Below are 23,140 nucleotides of genomic sequence, written 5' to 3' on the forward strand. Positions count from 1 at the left end.
AGGAGCCTATATAATGAATGAATGAATGAATGAGTAAATAAATAAATAAATAAATAAATAAATACCTATTTGGAGCATCGAGCCAATTCACAGATTTGGCTCTGTCCCAGGATGGGTACCCCATGATGAAGAATGCACTTTTCATGTTACTCTATAAAAAGCAAAAACTTTAGCCTAATTTGCTATGAATGAACATGATTGTTTTCAACTTCTCATTACTCTGAGTAAAATACGGTAACTGGACCTACCCTTTTTATAATAAGATCCCTAGCATTGGCTTTGATTAAAATTGTACTGAATTTATATAAATTCTAAACACAAAAGACTCCTTTGTAAAACTACCAAACTCAGATGCTGAGCAGATTATGAATGAATGAATTATGTGAATGAATGAGTCTTTCATAAGGTTAAAGGGTACCCACGTCATTTGTGAATCAAACACTTTGTGTGAATAAAGCCTTGTGAGTACGTACATTTTGGACAGGCATAAAATATTCTTATTCATAAAGACTTATACTGTAGAAATAATTAATTACTCAGATCTTAAAGATGGAGAAGACAGGATCTTCTGAAGCAGGAATTAAAGAGTATTTGACTCTAAAACAAAGGCCTGAGAACTCATTACTGACAGATTAGGTTGTTACCACTGATCACAAGGATTTTTGCTAACTATCCCCAGAGTTTGGACGGATATAAGTGGAATCATCCAGACAAAATGACTTCCTGTGATGAGCTGACCTTTGGGTAAACAGGCCTGGAAACATGCCGAAGGGACTGCAGAACAGCAAACACATATACAGTGTGTGGAAGGGGAGCGCCAGCTCTTCTCCAGAATGCCTCACATTGTTTCCTTTGCTCCACAAGTAAAATCCACCTAGCTGAAATCATGCTTGTTGCATGTGAATAAAGGGAGTCATGGGATAAAGTAGGTGTTCCGAGATTAATCTGTCAGCAGTGGGACTGATGGGCTGACAGAGAGAGACAAGAGGTAATGACAAGAACACAATACAGAGAGAGGAGGAGGAATGCATTCAAGGGAGAAACGTCAAGACTTAATAAGTGACTATTTATAGAGAGAAGATGAAGGAGAGAAAAGAGTCAAAGATGACTCCCCAGGTTCACTGTCAGACGGCTTGAAAAACAGCAGTGCCACTGGGGAAAAGGAGGAAGGCAGACGGACAGCTCTCTTCCCAACTGACCTGACTCTCAGATTGGGTGATGACACCAAGCCCAGGCAATTGCATCAAGCAATTAAATGGTCCTGGTTTACTGCCTGACTCCAGAGAGAAGGACAGTGGCCTAATCTGTTAACAAAGCCTGAGAATAAGTGAGACAGACTGACATTACTACAATAAAACTTTGGATTGTGGGTAACTTGTTCTGCTAGTGTTCAGCAAGACGAGCAAACATTTCTAATAAATTTTAACTTGATAAACAAGAGATGTCTCGCAATGCGAGTAGTATGTGACGCCGAATGTCACATGACCCCAACTGAGCCAACGGTTCCTCTTTGCCTTCCTCTCTCGCTACGGGATTGTGGATGATCATCAATGCAATGTCACATTTCCTTGAAATCCTCAAAAGGAGGCAAAAGCAAGTGTCATTGGATAGGTTCCTTGTTAAAGTTGCACGAAAAGAAACAGATTCCAATGAGCCAATAGATAGCAGTGATTCCATTATGATAGTGAAAGTCGTCCTACACAACAACCCTCCTTTCTCGTCTCCCTCACACCAGTCATGAAGATTTTCAAAGATAAGTGCAGGTTAATTTTTTTATGTATTTTGTGTTTCCTTTATCATTGTGTATTATATTACAGTATTGTAATCATTTTTATATGACTATTTTTGGGTTGTGGAATGAATCATCTGAGTTTCTGTTATTTCTCATGGGGAAATTCCCTTTGATATACAAGTGCTTTGGATTACAAGCATGTTTCTGGAACGAATTATGCTCACAAACCAATGTTTTACTATAGTTACATAGTTAGCAGGAATAAGTCAACCCCTATGCAGAAAGAGTAGGAAACATTACCTAGAAACACATACTGAAGCAAGACTTTGAACGGCACAGCTCAGCACAGACCGCTGAAAGGCACAGTGGCCATCAAATCAATCCAGGGTGAAGTGATCAAGTCCAGACTACATGGGACCAAAGGATCAAAGAAACATCTCTAGGGCCCAAGCAAGAATCAGAAACGAGGAAGGCTGGGTGTTCAGCAGCAAGAGTGGGGAGACTGAAGTCAACAGCGGGTGCTAACCCCATGTAAAGAGGACTGACTCCCACCCAAGACAATTGTCCCAATCTTCTGATTCTTCAAGAGAATCACCCCACCCCATCTTCTACCATATACACTATTTCTTCCTCAAGCATTTGTCAATCCCTGACATCTTTGTGTCACTGTTGCTGGTGCTGCCCTTGCTATGTTTATGGTCTATCTTCTGCCACCAGAAGGTGAATTCCCTGAGGAGCCACAGAACTGACATTCAATCAACATTCCACCAATAATGTGCTCACCTCCTGACTTCGCAGGGCTTCACCATCTGAGTTGGAATATCCAAACCCCTTGACTTTCACACTCACCACTGACCGCTCCCATGGACCCTAGTCTCTCTCCTGCGTGCGCTTTGTGAAGGATAAGACATGGGTTCAAATCCTGGCTCTGTCTGCTACTGACTAGCTGTTTGTTCTTTACAAAGACACTAACTATAGATCTCAACTGCAAAAAAAAAAAAAAAAGAAAAAGAAAAAAAACAGTTGAAAACAACTGGAAGAAACACACACACACACACAAAATTGTTAACTTGTGATTTGTCTTCTCATAAGTAAATACATTTGCACCTGATTTTTAATAAATAAATAAGTTTATTTATTTCACTGTGAAGGAAATAAATACTGCCACATCTATAAGCATGTACATTACTGGGTTTTTAGAGGAATTAGTGAGTTTCTTTTTAATTGACTACAAACATAACACTAATGCCTAATGATTTTGAATTTCCCACACTTGGGTTTCCCCTTCTTCTTTTTTTATTTAAATGTTTTTATTTATTTTTGAGACAAAGAGAGACAGAGCATGAACAGGGGAGGGTCAGAGAGAGAGGGAGACACAGAATCCTAAGCAGGCTCCAGGCTCTGAGCCATCAGCACAGAGCCTGACACGGGGCTCGAATTCACAGACCGCGAGATCATGACCTGAGCCGAAGTCCAATGCTTAACCAACTGAGCCACCCAGGCGCCCCGGTTTCCCCTTCTTACACCCACCGCACCAAACTCCCCACTGCCTCCAAACAGGCCAGAGCCTTTGCCTGCTGACTCTGTAGGTGTCCTTCACCCTCCACCCTCCACCCCCTCTCCACCTCCTGAAAACTTACCTCCTAACTGCTCCTTAGGGCCAGCTCAATTGTTTCTTCCTCCATGAGGTTTTCTTGGACTTTCCTGGGTGCCCACAGATTTTTGTTCTTACAACTGGCAACTGCACTGACACGAACCACTCACCACCAACTGCCTTGTTTCTGATGCCCATTCAATTATGAGCAATGGTAGGGACTGGGCGTTACTCTTTGCCACTTGTCTCAGAGTCTAGCACGGTGCCTGATCCCTAACAGGTACTCAAGGGGCACTTTGGTGTCTCAGTCAATTAAACATCCGACTCTTGGTTTTGGCTCAGGTTATCATCTCCTGATTCATGGGTACGAGCCCTGCGTCAGGTTCTGCGCTAACGGTGCAGAGCCTGCTTAAGATTTTCTCCCTCTCTCTCTGCCCCTCCCCTGCTTGTGCTTGCTTGCTCGCTCTCTCTTTCTCTCTCTCAAAAATAAATAAACATTAAAAAAAAAGAGTTACTCAATAAATGTTTGCCGAACCAAGCAGAACTGAATGTGTAACAGATGTAAATCTGATTTATTGGAAACCATGAGTGGATACACCTCTTGTTCCACCATTGAGAACTAACCCACAGCAATAACAAAAACTACCACGTGGTCAGCTCTTGATTATCCACATTAATGGTTAATAATGGGTGACAGTGATAGGGATGATCTAAGAACTGTTGATATAGATAATTTCACTCTTTTAGGTAATGTAAATATATAGCAAGTGTGATTTATCCAGCACTAAAAACTCAAGATCAAAATTATCTCTCCTACTGATATGTCACTATGCCAAAAATTCTCAACAGTAACATGAGGATCTTTTGAATGCCAATTCGATTATAACATGAAATTTCACAGAAAGCACTGTACTCTATCATATGAGTGTCCAATCCTCAATTCATTCAACAGCTATTTAGTGACAGCCTACAACATGCCAGGAATTACATACAAAACCATTACAAGCCTGAATTTTATATACTACGATTTTGTAATAACTGCTTAGGAACACCTGGAAAACCGGGACAGAACGGTGAGGCCAGCACAAAAGTTTGTAACATCACATAACCTAACGGTCACCGCTGTACCAATTCTGCGAAAGGACCCTGTAACTCATTCTGCTGTCCCACACCAAGCACAAGGGAGCAGCTGGCTTCTGGATGGTGAGGAAATGTGGAACCAGCCTTGTTCTGCATTAGAGTGGGATGTAATAACGATCATCATGATCTAAACTCATTTAAACATCTCTCTTCTCTCTCTTCAATCTGGGGTGGTGGAGAGTAGATCTGATAAGGAGAACAACTTTTGTTTCTCTGAACTGCTGCTAGACTTTTTACAGCGTAAGAGCCCTGCTCCCACCCAGAGTCCAGACATTTAGATAAGGACTCGCGTGTAGGATTCCCAACTGGCAATGAGGACGGAATATGGGCAGAGTTTGTATCCCATACGATTACTCTGAGCCGCAAATGGCTTATGAACTTCCTCTCCCAGACTGCTCAGTCTCCCTAGGAAGGAACCACTACTCGCTAGTGGTCTGTGGAGTTGCTTTGTGCAGCTATGTATTGCTCCTGCCAGGTACTGTCTCGAGTCCCCACCCTAAATTGAGAGTGCTGTGCAAGGTCAGACTCTGCCGCAGAGAACAACCAGCAGAACTCAGTCTGAGGTGGATGGGTTTCCCATTAGTCTCTAAACGAGACCCCGCTGTGTGTTGGGTCTGGAGATGATGGGCTATGATTATATGCAAAAGTTCAGCGTTGAACCAAGGTGAGATAACTAAGGATGATCCTTCAGGCAGGGACCAGGGGCTCCAGCTATCAGGTCCTAGGAACTAAGGAGAGTTTCCCTAGGTCAGTGCCAAAAGGGGAGGCAGGCTGCTGGGCCCAGTGCATCAGTAATCAGGACCACGTGCCGAGCTTGGGAAACCAGCCCTATCCCGTGACATCTCTACCAGGAGCATCATGGCACCCGGGTGAGCCAACACTGCCAAGGCAAGCTTCTTCTACATTGCTGCATTCCTGGCTGCTGTCACAGATTGTCCCCAACTCCCTGGGATACCAGAAGTCCCACCCCTGCCATGGTGCAGCAAAACAAATTCTCAATTAAGTAGGGCTCCCAAGCATCTGGTACCAGCCCCTCCCAAGTTCCCAGAAGAGGTCAGATTCTTGTAAGACCCCTGCTCAAATGGCTTAGGTTTTACTTAGCACAGTGGCATACATATATGCCTAATCACTAATGCTACGTTCTTGGGGCTTGGGGGCTTTCCCCAGTACACTGGCTAACATTTCACTAGTGGAGGTGGACCCCAACTCCTTGGAAGTTGACTGGGATACCCTAGCAAAGGAGGCAGCAGCCTATGAGCCAGGGGAAAAAATAACCTCTGTCCCAGGTGTCCCCTGTTATTACCCATCATGCCAAAACATTGAATGACAATCAGCATGAATGAAAAACAGAGACACCTAACTATACCATGATACAAATGAAACATTTTCTAGAAAAATTTGCCCAAAGGAAGGAGAAGAAGGGCACTGATTGGCTCTTATGAGTCTTTGGAACTGGCCTCAAGCTTTTGCCTACAGCAGCTGAGATGCACCAGCTGGCTAGACTGGTCAAAGACCCTCAAATTCATAATTTGTTTAAAAATCCCAAAGTAGTGAGGGCCCTTAGAGACACCTTAAAGGAGCCTCCAGATTTTTCACCACAGCAAGGGCACTCCCAAATGCATTAAGCCACCAGGAGAGGAGACACAAATGAAACAAAAAAAAAAGGGGGGGGGGAATGGGTTCTGAGGAAGAGACCACCCCACACCTCCAGAGTCCACAGGAATAAGGAGGAAGACACTGCCTCTCCTGACTTGGATTTTTATAGCTTGGCATGGGGCCCATCTGCCTGTTGTGTTATCACCAAGTTTAGGGTCACTACAAGTAGGCAACTCTAGAGGAAGCGCACCTCCTCTTATGTCAAATTGGGATAGGTTGATGGGTATATCATTTTGCTGAGTATCATGGTCTCACGGGCTCCCTGACCATTTCCAACCCAGAGGAGATGCCCTTAGGGCCATAATCTAAGTTCTTCTTAAACGGCAACCCCCCCCCACCAGGCATAAGAACATGCTATTACAACTCACAGAAATGTCAGACACAATACAACAGGCTTTAGACTGCTTCAGTGCTGTAGCAAGACATGAAAAAGAATTTTCCTGAAGCCCAAAACTTGTTTGCTAGTAAAGGTGAACAGAACCCACTGCTCCCTCAGCCAGGAAGCCAATGGAGGAGCTCTAGGGGATTTGGGGGTTCCTGGGACTCTTTTCAGTCCTCACCGACAGGTAGTGCCTTGACCCATCCCCCTCCCTCTTGAGATGACCATCAGGCCTCGCTGTATTGGCCACTCTACTCCAGAGATCACCAATCACAGTCCCTGATGACTTAATCTCTGCACGGCCCAAAAATAAATTAGAAGCCTTTGCTTGGGCACTGAGGGCACTTCAAGGGATTGTCGGCCGTCCCCTACAAACCCCAATGAGGGCAGATGCCATTGCCCCTCAGAACGCTCCAGGCCCAGCGGCAGGATCCAGGGTCCCATACCCTCATCTCTGAGAGGGGCTGCCAATGCCCTAGGCACCCTGAACTTGTCCCTCCTCTGGGGACTTCCCTAATTATCTATTATGACACACATACCAGATATTTTACCACTTTCATTGACATTGGAGCCCAAATTATAGTGCTGCTCAGGAATCCCTCCAAACATAAGCCAGGGACAAGGAGTAACAGGATAGTACAAGGTATTCATTTTCTATTGGATGTCACTACTGGAACAATATTTATGAAAAATCTTTTAGTGGTGATGGCCCCTTTGGCCCTACCCTTTCCTGTTACAGGTGTGGTTGCCTTGACATGCCATTGTGCCATCTGGAACAAACCCAAATTCTTGATCTTTCTAGTGGGAGCTGTATACCGGAGTCCATATGACTGCTAGCTCCCAATTAAGATGTTAAATGCCCCCCAAATATCTCTTGTGACAGGGGACAGAGGGACAGCAGTCTATAATTCAAGATTTATTAAAGGAGGAAGTCATTAAACACACCATTTCTCCTTTCAATTCTCCCATCTGGCTGATATTAAAGCCCACTACTAATGAGTGGTATCTTACAGCCAACTACTGAAATTTAAATGCTCAGGCGCCCCCTGTTATGAGAGCTCAGGCTCCCATTCTCAACATTTTCCGGTTAACTGAGGACATCCAGAGGGCTCCAGGGCACTACTTTGCCATGATGGATCTAGCTAATACGTTGTGTTCATTATCAGTCACTGAGGAGTCCCAATGGCATTTCACCTTCACGTTTGAAGGCACCCAAAATACCTTCACCTGGCTGCCTATGGGCTATCTTAACAGCTGGCTATTGCCCACAGTCTTGGCCAGCAAGACCTGAATACCCTCACAGTGTCACTTGTACCACCTGGTGTTGTAATGATGAATTACATGTAATGATGAATTAAAATGCAGGGCCCATCGGAGGATGGGGTGGGAGAGGCCCCAACACAGCTGGTGACCCACCCACACCATAGAGGGTAGGCTACTGCCCCACATAAAATTCAAGGACAAGCCACAACTGTTTAATTTTTGAGTATTAACTGGTCCTCTAAATGCCGAGAAATTTCCTTTGTGGTTAAATGTGAGTTAGTAACTCCTCAGCTCTCCATCATACTATGGCAAGTCCAACGTGTCTTATCATATTTTGGAGACAACACATCATTCTTAAACCCATTTATGCAGTTACATGCAAATCCCCCACATTTACTGGGGAGAGACTCAACAACAGCCTTACCGCTGGCACAAAGATCAATTCATCAGTTGACCCCCAGATCCCCACAGCTCCTCCTTCTGGGTTGAGGCACTGGCCACCATGGACTATGCACCTTGGAGTCTATCTATGAACCAAATACAGCTCCTCCTGGCTGCCTTACGGGCTTCTGCACCTTATGGCTGCCTTCCACAGCCACCCACTACACCCCCTTAGAACATCAAATTCTGGCCGCTTGTTGGGCTTTGATAGAAACAGAGGCCTTCCAAGGAGAGAATCATGAAAGCAGCAAGGGAAAAAAAGTCCTTAACCTACAAGGGAAGACAGATCAGGTTTGCAGCAGACCGATCCACAGAAACTTGGCAGGCCAGAAAGGAGTGGCAGGATATATTCAATGTGCTGAATCAGAAAAATATGCAGCCAAGAACTCTTTATCCAGCAAGGCTGTCATTCAAAATAGAAGGAGAGATAAAAAGTTTTCCAGACAAATAAAAATTAAAGGAGTTTGTGACCACTAAACTAGCCCTGCAAGAAATTTTAAGGTGGACTCTCTGGGGGGAGAAAAGATGAATAAATAAATAAATAAACAAATAAACAAATAAATACCAAAAGCAACAAAGATTAGGAAGGACCCCAGAACACCACCAGAAACTCCAACTCTACAAGCAACAGAATGGCAATAAATTGATATCTTTCAGTACTCACTCTAAGTGTCAATGGACTAAATGCTCCAATCAAAAGACATAGGGTAACAGAATGAATAAGAAAACAAGATCCATCTATATGCTGTTTACAAGAGACCCACTTTAGACCTAAAGACACCTTCAGATTGTCAGTAAGGGCATGGGGAACCATCTATCATGCTAATGGTCGCCAAAAGAAAGCCAGAGTAGCCACACTTATATCAGGCAATCTAGATTTTAAAATAAATACTGTATCAAGAGATGAAGAAGGGCATTATAGCATAATTAAGTGGTCTATCCACCAAGAAGACCTAACAATTGTAAACATTTATGCGCCAAATGTGGCAGCACCCAAATATATAAATCAATTAATGACAAACATAAAGAAACTCATTGATAGTAATACCATAATAGTAGGAGACTTCAACACCCCACTCACAGCAATGGACAGATCATCTAATCAAAAAAAATCAACAAGGAAACAATGGCTTTGAATGACACACTGGACCAGATGGACTTAACAGATATATTCAGAATGTTTCATCCTAAAGCAGCAGAATATACATTCTTCTCCAGTGCACATGGAATGTTCTCCAGAATAGACCACATACTGGGACACAAATCAGCCCTCAGCAAGTACAAAAAGATTGAGATCATACCATGCATACTTTCAGACCACAACACTATGAAACTCGAAATCAACCACAAGAAAAAATTTCGAAAGGTAACAAATACTTGGAGACTAAAGAACATCCTACTAAGGAATGAATGGGCCAACCAAGAAGTTAAAGAGGAAATTAAAAAGTATACGGAAGCCAATGAAAATGGTAACACCACAACCCAAAACCTCTGGGATGCAGCAAAGGCGGTCATAAGAGGAAAGTATATAGCAATCCAGGCCTTCCTAAAGAAGGAAGAAAGATCTCAAATACACAACCTAACCTTACACCTTAAAGAGCTGGAAAAAGAACAGCAAATAAAACAAAACCAGCAGAAGACAGGAAATAATAAAGATTAGAGCAGAAATTAATGCTATCGAAACCAAAAAAACAGTAGAACAGATCAATGAAACCAGAATCTGGTTCTTTGAAAGAATTAACAAAATTGATAAACCACTAGGCACTTTGATCAAAAAGAAAAAGGAAAGGACCCAAATAAGTAAAATCAAGAATGAAAGAGGAGAGATCACAACCAACACAGCAGAAATAAAAACAATAATGAGAGAATATTATGAGCAATTATATGCCAATAAAATGGGCAATCTGGAAGAAATGGACAAATTCCTAGAAACATATACACTACCAAAACTGAAACAGGAAGAAATAGAAAATTTGAACAGACCCATAGCTAGTAAAGAAATCAAATTAGTAATCAAAAATCTCCCAAAAAACAACAGTCCAGGGCCAGATGGCTTTCCATGGGAATTGTACCAAACATTAAAGGAAGAGTTAACACCTATTCTCTTGAGCTGTTCCAAAAAATAGAAATGGAAGGAAAACTTTCAAACTCTTTCCATGAGGCCAGCATTACCTTGATTTCAAACCAGACAGAGACCCCACTAAAAAGAACTATAGACCAATTTCCCTGATGAACATGGATGTGAATATCCTCAACAAGATATTAGCCAACCAGATCCAACAATACACTAAAAAAATTATTCACCACGACCAAGTGGGATTTTATACCTGGGATGCAGAACTAGTTCAATATCCACAAAACAATTAACGTGATTCATCACATCAATAAAAGAAAGGACAAGAACCATATGATCCTCTCAATAGATGCAGAGAAAGCATTTGACAAAATACAGCATCCTTTCTTGATAAAAACCCTCAAGAAAGTAGGGATAGAGGGATCATACCTCGAGATCATAAAAGCCATATATGAACAACCCAACACTAATATCACCTTCAATGGGAAAAACTGTGAGCTTTCCCCCTAAGATCAGGAACAAGACAGGGATGTCCAATCTCACCACTGTTATTCAACATAGTATTGGAATCTTAGCCTCAGCAATCAGACAACACAAAGAAATAAAAGGCATCCAAATCAGCCAGGAGGAGGTCAAACTTTCACTCTTCACAGATGACATGATACTCTATATGGAAAACCCAAAATATTCCACCAAAAAACTGCTAGAACAGATTCATGAATTCAGCATAGTTGCAGGTTATAAAATTAATGCACAGAAATCGGTTGCATTCCTATTCACCAACAATGAAGCAACAGAAAGAGAAATCAAGGAATCAATCCCATTTACAATTGTACCAAAAACCATAAAATACCTAGGAATAAATCTAACCAAAGAGGTGAAAAATCTATACACTGAAAACTATAGAAAGCTTATGAAATAAATCGAAGAAGACACACACAAAAAATGGAAAAAGATTCCATGCTCCTAGATAGGAAGAACAAATATTGTTAAAATGTCAATACTACCCAAAGCAATCTATATATTCAATGCAATTCCTATCAAGATAACATGAGTATTCTTCATAGAGCTAGAACAAATAATCCTAAAATTTGTATGGAACCAGAAAAGACCCCGAATAACCAAAGAAATCTTGAAAAAGAAAAACAAAGCAGGAGGCATCACAATCCCGGATGTCAAGCTATACTACAAAGCTGTAATCATCAAGACAGTATGGCACTGGCACAAGAACAGACGCTCAGATCAATGGAACAGAATAGAGAACCCAGAAATGGACACACAAACGTAGGGCCAACTAATCTTTGACAAAGCAGGAAAGAATATCCAATGGAATAAAGACAGTCTCTTCAGCAAGTGGTGCTGGGAAAACTGGACAGCAACATGCAGAAGAATGAACCTGGACTACTTTCTTACACCATACACAAAAATAAACTCAAAATGGATGAAAGACCTAAATGTAAGACAAGAAGCCATCAAAATCCTCGAGGAGAAAGCAGGCAAAAACCTCTTTGATCTTGGCTGAGCAACTTCTTATTCAACACGTCTCTGGAGGTAAGGGAAACAAAAGCAAAAATGAACTGTTGGGACCCCATCAAAATAAAAAGCTTCTGCACAGCAAAGGAAACAATCAGCAAAACTAAAAGGCAACCGACAGAATGGGAGAAGATATTTGCAAATGACATATCAGATAAAGGGTTAGTACCCAAAATCTGGAAAGAACTTATCAAACTCAACACCCAAAAAAAAAAAAAAAAAAATACAGTGAAGAAATGGGCAAAAGACATGAATAGACACTTCCCAAAGAAGACATCCAGATGGCCAACCAACACATGAAAAAATGCTCAACCTCACTCACCATCAGGGAAATACAAATCAAACCATAATGAGATACCACCTAACACCTGTCAGAATGGCTAACATTAACAACTCAGGCAACAACAGATGTTGATGAGGATGAGGAAAAAAAGGCTCTCTTTTGCATTGTTGGTGGGAATGCAAGCTGGTGCAGCCACTCTGGAAAACAGTATGGAGGTTCCTCAAAAAACTAAAAATAGAACTACCCTATGACCCAGAAATTGCACTACTAGGTATTTATCCAAGGGATATAGGTGTGTTGTTTCAAAGGGACACATGCACCCCAATGTTTACAGCAGCACTATCAACAATAGCCAAAGTATGGAAAGAGCCCAAATGTCCATTGATGGATGAATGGATAAAGAAGATGTGGTATGTATATACACAATGGAGTATTACTCGGCAATCAAAAAGAATACAATCTTGCCATTTGCAACTACATGGATGGAACTGGAGGGTGTTATGCTAAGTGAAATTAGTCAGAGAAAGACAAAAATCATATGACTTCACTCATATGAGGACTTTAAGAGACAAAACAGATGAACATAAGGGAAGGGAGGAAAAATAATATAAAAACAGGGAAGGGGACAAAACATTAAGAGACTTTTAAATATGGGGAAGAAACAGAGGGTTATGGGAGGGGTTGTGGGAAGGGGGATGGGCTAAATGGGTAAGGGGCAGTAAGGAATCTATTCCTGAAATCATTGTTGCACTATATGCTAACTAATTTGGATGTAAATTTTAAAAAATTAAATTAAAAAACAAAGGAAAGAAACAGAGGCTTTTGTGGGAATGGAGCCTATTGTCCTTTATACCCACATTACCATTATGACATGGACAAGGGATGCCTCCCAATGGAGGCTCACACAGCTATAAACACCTCTCTGCTAAAACGGGAATGGTTCCTTCATAAAAAGATTAAACCTGATGTGACAGGTCTTTCCAAATTACAGGAGGATGTGACTTCCCCATTCCTCAGTCCTCTCGGTCCCCTTGAAGAACTGATGGACAGTGTGTTCATTGCCTTAGTTCCTGGTGACCTGGGATAACCCCAGGGAAGAGCTGATGGAATGAGAAGGGGAGTCTGTGTATTTCCCCAATGGCAGCACCACCACTGTAAACAGTGGGGCTTTCTGGAGAACGACAACATACTATCCTGCCAGCAGCACCACACTTACCAAAGATGGCCAGTCGGGTCAACTCAGCTCGCTGAGCTTATAGCAGTACAAATGGCTGTGCAGAGCGCCATTGCCCATGACAAGCCTCTTGTCCATATTTTTACTGACTCACGGGAGGTTGCTAATGGACTAGAGTTTTGATCAGGCCAATGGCAGCAGGACAATTTTCCCATTCAAGGCCATCCCATTGGGGGTGCCCCAATTTGAAGGGACATTGGCCAGGCACTAGTCATAATTAAGGTTACCCACGTTTCAGCACATTCAAAGGCTATCACTCCAGGGGTTGTCTTTAACTGAAAGGTGGATGCCCTGGCTAGGTCACTACCAGTTGGAGCTCAGCCACCAACTCTTTACCAGTGAGTCCACCGGCTCCACCTGCTCCACCCACCATCACCAAACTACAGCCCCTCTCCCCGCCCACCCCCCCCCACACACACACACATGCATCAATCGTTGGCTCCACCATTCTGACCTTTCTTAGTCACCACTTCCATGCTCCTTATTCCCTGGCCAAAGGGTCCCTTATCTCTTCAGGTCATGGGGGAGCTGCTGCCACAATGACCTGGGCCCACCAGAGGGCATTCTGATTGTTCTGAATTGCAAATTATGCTCCTAAACCAAAGACTGCACACTGCCCTGTCATGCTGCAGTTCTGGAAGGGGACCACTCTCTTCGCCTCTGGGGGTTAATTTCATAGGGCCATTCCCTCTGTCAGCAGACACTATCCACTTGACAATTAACATATGGAGAGTTCTACTGGCCTACTGCTTGCTACACCTCCCTGTAGAGGTGGCAGGTAATCTCTTTCTTTTCTAAGTACATCTTGTCCCCATTTGGCCCTCCAGACATCACTGACACAGATCAAGGATCTCATTTTATTGCCCATATAACACCGCACTGGGCTCTCCTACAGGGTATCCAGTGGTACTTTCATCTCCCAAGTTGCCCCTTAAGTTACAGGGTAGTAATTGGACTCCTAAATGGACTTTCTGGCTGCCAGGGCACTTACCACTTTAAACTCTAGGCCATACGGCCAGCATGATCATCATACCAACTGGGCTCACCAGGCCATGCTGCCTATGACTGTGATCGTGGGGGAATTTGATGCCTTCGTCTTACAGGACAGTATCACCTACATTTTTCCCAACAGTTCTGAGTCCCGTCACAGACTTAAAATGTTGATCATCTCACCTTCCAAAATTCCTTGGCAACCCAATCAGGGTCAAGGGGGCTATGACCCCCTGGTCGTAGTTAGTCCTGGCCCATAAGAACATCGACCCACTGTGCTGCTGTTGGAGCACACTTACCTGCTTGACATGCAAATTCCGCCTGAAATTCCAAGGTATGGTGGCTTTAGTGGAGGGCTGCTTTCTCCTAACCATACCTCCCCAAAGGAGGTGGAAATAATTGCACCAAGACCCACTAAAGGGATGGCGTGGAACTCTAAAAAGGGGAGGGGGCGGGAGAGGCACTCAGGCTGGTTGACACCAGCATGAGGAGATGACAGCATGGCGATACGATTACACCACTTGGCCCTACCCCGCTTTGGAGGAGGCTACCAATGAACTGTTGACCCACAACAACCCCTTAATAAATCTTCACATGGGGCAGTCAGTGGGGAGGTGCAAAACTATAAAATACAGACGCTCACTGCTGCTGGCCTTACTCTGGGCCTTGAGTGCCCTCCAGGTCATAGGGCTTCTCCTCAGCCCGGAGAAGCAACACTACAAAGTCGCCGGACCATAAAGCACTCACTCACAATTGCATCCCAGCATGGAAGGACAGCACGTGTTGGAAGTCAGCCCTTAGAGGTGTGGCACCCAAAAGCCACCAGGTATGGATGTTAGCTTAAAGGCCACCAGCCCTGCTTACATGTTCACAGATATCCTGACCTCTGGGTACTGGCCATTACATTGCCCTAATTTCAACCCTAATTGGCTGATAGGCTTATGTAGTTCAGACTCATCTCTGGTAATAGAGAGCCAAACATTAAATTGTTGGGACCATATAACTAAGTTTTCTTTAAACCAAGCTACACATGTGCCTCCAACCCTTACTACTTATGGATGGAGACCTCCTTGGAGAAGGGTACTGCCTAATTATTTACAAGGTGCATCCAACGACCCCTCAGATTTACTGAGAATTTGTGATACTAGTAAATGCTCCTGATGGTTCAAGCAAACCTTAATCTGGGCACCCCAAGATTATTAGACCTTGATTAGACCCCTTATTAGACCGCTTGATCCCTCAGTTCCCCTCCTGGGTAACTACCTGAGAGAGCCACCCCTCTCTCTGGGATGGTTCCCTCCACCGGTGGCAACGCTGGAGATGACAACACCCAAGCCCACAACATCATGGGACACAACCTCATCCCAAACACCGCCTCTGCAACCTTCCACTATGGCAGAGATGACACCCAGAAAAGACACAGCAGACTTGGGGTTGAGGAACTGAACACCTGTTTATCTAAACTCCCTAGTGATGACCCCCTTGGGGGGTATTTTGCAGTTAACAACGTGTTTACCCCAGAACCTCTTGCTTACCACAATGCTGGCTGCTCAGGTGTGGGGTGGGACTCTGGCTGCCGAGCTGCTCTCTGCTGTGCCTATGAGTTTGGGAAGGCCAAGGTATGCGTCCATCTCACAACCTTATGGGAGCCCTTTTAAACACTTCACTCGGTTGCCTGCCTTCCCCACACCCATTATATTGGCCCACATTATGCATCCTCCTGGGGCTCAGCGAATTTAACTTCCATCGAGAGGACCCCTTCCTGACTGCAGATCCTGCCACCACCGCAGCATCCCCTTCTACACCCGCTGGAAGGACCACAGTTACAGGGTCACCTCTCCACACCCCCCTGGGGGGACCCTCCCACACAGCCACTACTCAGAGCTCCTGTTCAAGCCCTCCAATATAGTCTTAATATATTTACATAATGGACAGAAATCAAGCTCATTGGGGGGGGGGGGGGGGCTGCTGTAACTGCTGGGCATGTTACCGAGCTCAGCAAAGGCTATTTCCCAAGTTTCTACTCAGCTGATTTATTGACTCGGCCCCCATTTGCCCAACAGAAGCACTCAACCGGTCCCTGCAGCTTGCCCGCAGCTCTCCGTGGTGCTCAACTGCTCCCATGCAGGACACTTTGCGAGACAGCATGTGGCACCTGCAGGAGTCTGTCCGCATGTGCCCTTTACAATCCTCCATATCTGCCCCAGGCACCGACACCACACGGATGAATGCGACCTGCACTTTGTCCCAAGGAGCACAGTCCCCATGGTCTTGGTTCTTCCCTCAACCTCCAATACATCTGCATCCCTGCTGGCCCCTGGGAAATCCTGTCTGTCTATATACGTGTACTATGGTCTCCCCAGGACTACCCTCACAAACCACTAAGCAGAACCCTCAGTCTGTCTTCCTGCCTCCCTCACATCAACAGTGTGCAGGGTTCATCCCCATTACGTCAGGTGCAGGCCTGCTACTATCTCTCATAGGGACTGGACAAGGCACTGCTGTATCAGGCACCCAAAAGCAAATTATTAAGGCACACACCCACCGGCCAGCAACTCCGGCTGAATACATTGGGCTGTTACACCAAACCCGAGTCTTTTTAAAGAAGTTTTTTTTTTAACGTTTATTTATTTATCTTTGAGAGAGACAGAGACAGAGTGAGGGCAGGGGAGGGGCCAGAGGGAGAGAGGGAGACACAGAATCCAAAGCAGGTTCCAGGCTCTGAGCTGTCAGCACAGAGCCCGATGCGGGGCTCGAACCCATGCACCGTGAGACCGTGACCTAAGCCAAAGTCGGATGCTTAAGCGACTGAGCCACCCAGGCGCCCCACCAAAACTTCGTTGTTAACGCAACAACAACATGATTCTTTAGCAGAGGTGGTTTTGTATAACCGTTTAGCTTCAGATTACTTATTGGCCGAGGAAGGAGGTATACGCGCTGTAAACAGAATCACCTGCTGCATGTGTATTAGTAATTCTGGACAAATTCTGGGAAACTTACAAAAGATGGCCCAACAGGTACAAGTATTTCATAACCTCACCCAAGCGTTTTACCAAACAAATACCTTAACCTTATTCAAGGGCTTTATTTTCTTGGCTGGATCTCAACAAGAGAAGGGAATAGTTATGGACAGGATTTCAAACTGTCACGTGTCTACTGACATTTTGCTTTGTTCAAATGTTCATGGGTTACGTGACCAAAACTCTGCCCGTGCCTTTTAATATCTCCACCATCCTGGCAGTGCCTAAAATTTTTCCTAAAGATTAATTCCTAAGCAGCACAGGGTCAATTGTGATGAGAAAAACAACTTTTTTGTTGTTGTTTCTGAGCTGCTGCCTAAGCATTTTATAGCCTGATATAACCCTGCTCACACCCAGAGTCTGGACATTTAGATAAGAACTTGAGTTCAGGATTCCCACTCTCAGTTCCCACTTTGGTTTTCCCAGAGCACCTTTTAAAATAACCACTTAGGGGGCACCTGGGTGTCTCAGTAGGTTAAATGTCCAACTGCGGACTTCGGCCCAGATCATGATCTCACGGTTCATGGGATTGAGCCCTGCATCAGGCTCTGTGCTATCAGCACAGAGCCTGCTTGGGATGGTGTCTCCCCCTCTCTGCCCCTCCCCTGCTCATGTTCTTTCTCTCAAAATAAATAAATAAACATTTTTAAAAATAAAAAATAAAATAGAATTAGCATTTAGAAGTTAAGCCCTTGAAAACTTAGTGACCTCAGCCCCAAATGCCTCATAAGTAACAGGTGCTTGCTGCTCTGCTGTCTATGTCCTGCTCATCGTGACTTGGGACGGAGGACTGCTCAGGTGCTTGGAGACCTACCTGTCAACCCCTGTGTGGGTGGCTTGTGCCCCCTCATTCTGCATATTCTTAATTCCACACACCAGCTCTGGCTCCCCACAATAGGGAAGGTAACAAAAGATTGAGCTGTGTGCAGGCCAACTAAAGTCAAAGGAGGTGACATTTCTTTTCCCTAGACTCTGTGCTATGCATAGTGTACCTCTTCCATCCCTTCCCAACAGGAAGAGAAAAGAATCCCAAGGGAGCAGGATACAGGGTAAGTAATTTGTGACTAAAGGAAAGTTCCGTGAAAAGGTCTAAAAGGGAAAGAATACACCATCCTAAATATACTTCTTTGACATAAGAACTATTTTAGTCTGATTATTTCTAAGAAACAGCAGACACAGGAGAAGTTCTGAAAACCAGAGCACAAGTTACCCTTCTGTAAGAGTGGTTTCCATTTTATAAGAACTCTCCATTTGTAAGGGTCTCTCTCTCTCTCTCTCTCTCTCTCTCTCTCTCTCTCTCAGGAAGACAATGATTCTAAGCATCTAGAAACTCTCATCAATGGAGAAAGCAGAGTCTTCTCTCACCACTTACTGTGTTTTTCCTGATAGCTTCCCACAACTGGATCCCCACCCACCCACCCCCAACATCTTCTTTTGTCTTTAGCTGAAGATATTATCTAAGGTAGTGACTTGGGCAATTCTGAAGAGTTACTCAGTTTTCCTGGGTCTCCCCCATGCATACAGGAGGTACACATGTTATAAAACTTCTGTTTGTTTTCCTCCTGTTAAGCTGTCTTTTATTGCAAGGTGTGGCTCAGCCCAGAACTTAGAAGGGTAGAGGGAAATTTATTTTTCCTCTTCTACAGGCTCATTAACTTTCTTAGGAACCGATCTCATAGGATTATCTCAGAATGAATGAATGAATGAATGAGTGAATGAATGAATCCAAATTGTTTCTCCCTCTTTTTAAATGTATGTCCATTTAATTAATATATTGCATTAGTGGTTCATAAAATGCTTGCGTTTAGTAATCATCCATTTTTGCTTGTAAATGTCTTGGGGCACCTGGGTGGCTCAGTCAGTTAAGTGACCAACTGTGGCTCCGGTCATGATCTTGCAGTTTGCGAGTTCAAGCCCCACATCAGGCTCTCTGCTATCAGCACAGAGCCAGCTTCAGATCTTCTGCACCCCCACTCTCTCTGCCCCTCCCCGACTTGCGCACGCTAGCTCTCTCTCTCTCTCTCTCTCTCTCTCAAAAATAAACATTAAAAAATAAAAAAAGGTAAGTCTTGGTAACAAAGTAAAACTAAATTTTTTCCATTTCAGACCCTGAAACTTCTACAAAGTGGTAAACTGACTTCCTAGTAAGGAAAAATTTACACTAATTCATCAGAAAATAAAACTGTCTATAAAGAAACTTGAATTGGGGTAAGCACCAAAACTCAAGGAATATAACCATTTCAATCCAAGGTGACCACATTCCCCATCTGCTCTTGACCATCTCGGTTTATGTCTATTATCCTAGCCTGATGATTAAGCGTGCCCACTGTCACTCTCAAAAATGGCACAGTTTGGACAATAAGTTATTCATCACCTTATCTGGAGACAAAAAGATTCCTAAACAATCTCTGACAAAGAGAACTTTAAGGTTTTCAGAAACACTACTATTACAGAGGTGCTTTGCATCATCTGTTTTTAAACTCGTGAATTGTGAAAGAGTTAGTAACATTTTCACTTTCACAGTTGTAAAGTAATAAGGACTGATCAGCACTCCATGTTTGTGAAATAAATGTAAAACTCTGCCTTGCCACCCCTCTCTGGGAACTTCCCTATCCACCTGTACCCCCGGTCTGAGGATCCACGAGAATGGCACAGTGATTCAGCATTTCTAAGGCATTCATTAAAATGTGCTTGAGTGCAATGAAATCAGGAAAGGAAAAAAAGATACATAATACACATACTAAAATCAAAACTTCTTGTATAAAAGCAAGGATGATGAAACTCTATCGAATCTCTCTTTGCTGAAACGTTTGTAAAGCAGCTGAACTGACAAGTGTCTCCCATGACTACTACTGGCAAGTCAGTTATCTTAAGACACAGCAGGAAACATATGGGACACTTTTTGTCACCTCGTTCCAGAAATGCTTAAAAACAGAAATAAAAGGGAAATCACAGACCACAAAGGGAAATTTCATGACACAAGACGCTGTTTATACCTGTGGCGGCGGGGGGCACTTTTTAGAATCTTGCTTATCTCATGTTAGTGTCTCCTGGGGGTCAGACGGTGCCTTGTCCATCTGTGCACCCTTATCTCTTATCTCTGAATCTTTAGCATACTCCTTTGCACGGGAAAAATGTGCAACCAGTGTGTGTTGAATTGAACTAATAAGAAAAGGAGAAAAATGCTTCCAAATATAATTTCTGTGTAAGCATTTTTTTCTAAGATAAAAAGAACCCCTACCACCTCGCCCCAACAGCAAGTATGTGTTCCGTGGTGAGAAATCTACGTGAGTGGCAGGACAAGGTTTAACAAACCATATTATCATAAAAATTAAGATACAGAGGAGTCAAACCATGGCCTACCCAAAAAGCAACCACATAACATTAGACCAGAAGATAGGCGTCAGTCATAGCCTTTAAAACTTGAGTTATAAAAATATTCCTCTGAAATATTTTTAAGTCTCAGCTCAGGAGGAATTGAGCATTCTTTGAAATACACTTTAAGGCAACTTGTGTGTGTGTGTGTGTGTGTGTGTGTGTGTGTGTGTGTGTGTGTGTTATTCCTCCAACACCCTAGGCAAAGGCACCGGAGTTCGAGAGCCTACCACCCAACCACAGAAGGTTTCATTAATTAGGACAGCCAGAAAATGGGTCTCAATGCACTTCTCAAAAGGGCCTTGGATTCGCCTTCCTTAAAGTCACCATCCACTCATCCCATCAAGAAGACAAATGGGCAGACAGGATCCAGGAGTCAACCCATTAAGTTACATAGGAGCAGATGTCATAGGGCTGTGAGAACAGAGTCCGGGAGTTCATCTCAGCCAAGGTGGGTAACAGCCCCATCACAATACTGTGAAACAAAATTAGCTGCTCCAATAATATTCTGTATTGGATAGGAAGCATTTTCTCAGAAACCTGACTTGTAAAAAATAATAAAAATGAAATGTTCAGGCCTCTTGAAGTTTATATTAGCCATTTTACAATCTTTGGAAAATCACCCAAAAGCCTTAAATTTCTAACTCCTCGTTTGTAAAATGGGAATAAATACCATTACCACTTACCTATGTTTTAGAAAACAAATCAAAACAATGATATGAACCACAGATACTTTTCTTAAACACTAGATGTTAGACAGTTACTGCTTTTCTCAATTGAACAGGTATAGTCCAAAGTAAAATATCTGACATACAAACTCTATTCTCTGCTCCTGATAAAGAACACAGGCACTGATGACCAACCCGTTGTATAAATCTGCTTGGCACCCAAAATATTACTAACTCAAATAAAGAGCAGTAAGCAAGGAAAAAAGATCCTTCAAACTCTTTGGACATTAAGCCCCTCATGTTCCGTTGAGTGCCTTTTTAAAAATCAGTGTCACTTTCTGAACCAACTGGAAAGTAAAGCAACGACTCACAACGAATGCAGATGAAGTCTTGAAGGACTATGATGGCCCAAACTGGTCTCTATATTACATAAACAGTTTGTATATATTCGCTATAATCTTTTTAAATGCCAAATTGTTTACCTGCTGAAAATATGTCAGAAAAAAAGTATTTTTTACTATGATCAATTAAAGAAATTTAAAATCAAAGTTAAACACTCAGTTTCTACGTGAAAGTGATAGCGACTCTGCAGACAAATAGCCTCGTAGAGCAATCTTCTGTGTGCAGACTGAAAGCAGTTTTCATCATGGGGTGTAGAACACTGCACCCTTATAAAAAGCCTCACAGAAATAAGTCAGGACCATAAACATACTCACTTAACTACCCTTCAGTGTCCAATGCAACTTAAAGACACATGGACCCCATTTCAGCTATTGGATCTAAAAAGCCATAAGAAATTCAAATTCCACATTAGTGTCAGAGAGAAAAAAACAAACGGCAATCCTATCCCAGTAGATCCCAGGTTTACTTCCTCCAGTCTCTCCTCTATCGTAATATTGATTGATTTCCTAATAAAATGTTGCAGCAAAATTTGTGAAATCGGATTCTGGCAGCAAATCAAATCAAAAGACAACTCTCCGTGGCAGCTACTTTTACATACCCAGACCCATGCCTACCTTGTTATGTTTTTGCTGGTGTCTCGTCTTTGTGTCAAGAACATGATAAGGGCTTTCCGAGTCTTGGTTGATGTAATATATGAGTCTTGAAGGCAGTGTGATTTCTTTCTGCATTGCATTCCTGTAACTGGTATCATTGCTGCTATTCTGTTGCGATGTGTTGTCTTCATCTGCCAGGACTTCCAAATTTTTTTCTGCAGTTTCATTCCAATGCGGAGCTGGGGTGGGGGGGGGTGCACAAAGATACACAAATACACACATATGCCCAATAAATACATACGTACTACAATGTTTTTCCATCAATTGCAAAAACAAAGTTTTCTATTTATAAGCAGGTAAGAAGTAGAGACACAGCAAAGCAAGTTATCCCAACAATGAAATGGCCTGGATAGGTTAACGGCCAGTGAGGCATATACAACGATGTACTATTTATTGTCTTAGTGTTTTTTATGTGTATTTCTAACCAGTCTCAAATCTACACTTCTAAGTATGGGGAGTCGGGGTGTGGGGGGTGGAATGGACTTGAAGGAAGACGTTAAATGAACATGCTCAGAGGTTTTGACCCTCTCCTCCATCCCTTGAGTCTACAGAAAGCTCAATGGGACTCTGACTAGGAGTATCCCATCGGAGAGCTAAGAATGCTCCTAAGATAACTGGAGTGCTGAATTCATGGGCACGGGTTGTTAATTGATTCATTAAACAAAACAGACAATTCCTTTTTCTTTAAACTTTGAGACGAGCA

General features: G+C 43.2%; 1 protein-coding gene across 1 annotated transcript in view; it reads right to left on the reverse strand.

Annotated features, from left to right (window-relative positions):
• Nucleotides 1-23,140, reverse strand: part of ADAM23 (ADAM metallopeptidase domain 23) — a 171,463-nt gene that overhangs the window by 147,469 nt on the left and 854 nt on the right. Inside the window, exon 2 of the mRNA XM_047085609.1 lies at nucleotides 22,399-22,616. Coding sequence (XP_046941565.1) covers nucleotides 22,399-22,616 — 218 coding nt within the window. The remainder of the gene's footprint in view (nucleotides 1-22,398; nucleotides 22,617-23,140) is intronic.

The sequence above is a fragment of the Lynx rufus genome, unplaced genomic scaffold, assembly GCF_022079265.1.
Source record: "Lynx rufus isolate CCGP_SWC_20201006 ecotype Redwood Valley unplaced genomic scaffold, mLynRuf1.p SCAF_2, whole genome shotgun sequence".
NCBI lineage: Eukaryota > Metazoa > Chordata > Mammalia > Carnivora > Felidae > Lynx > Lynx rufus.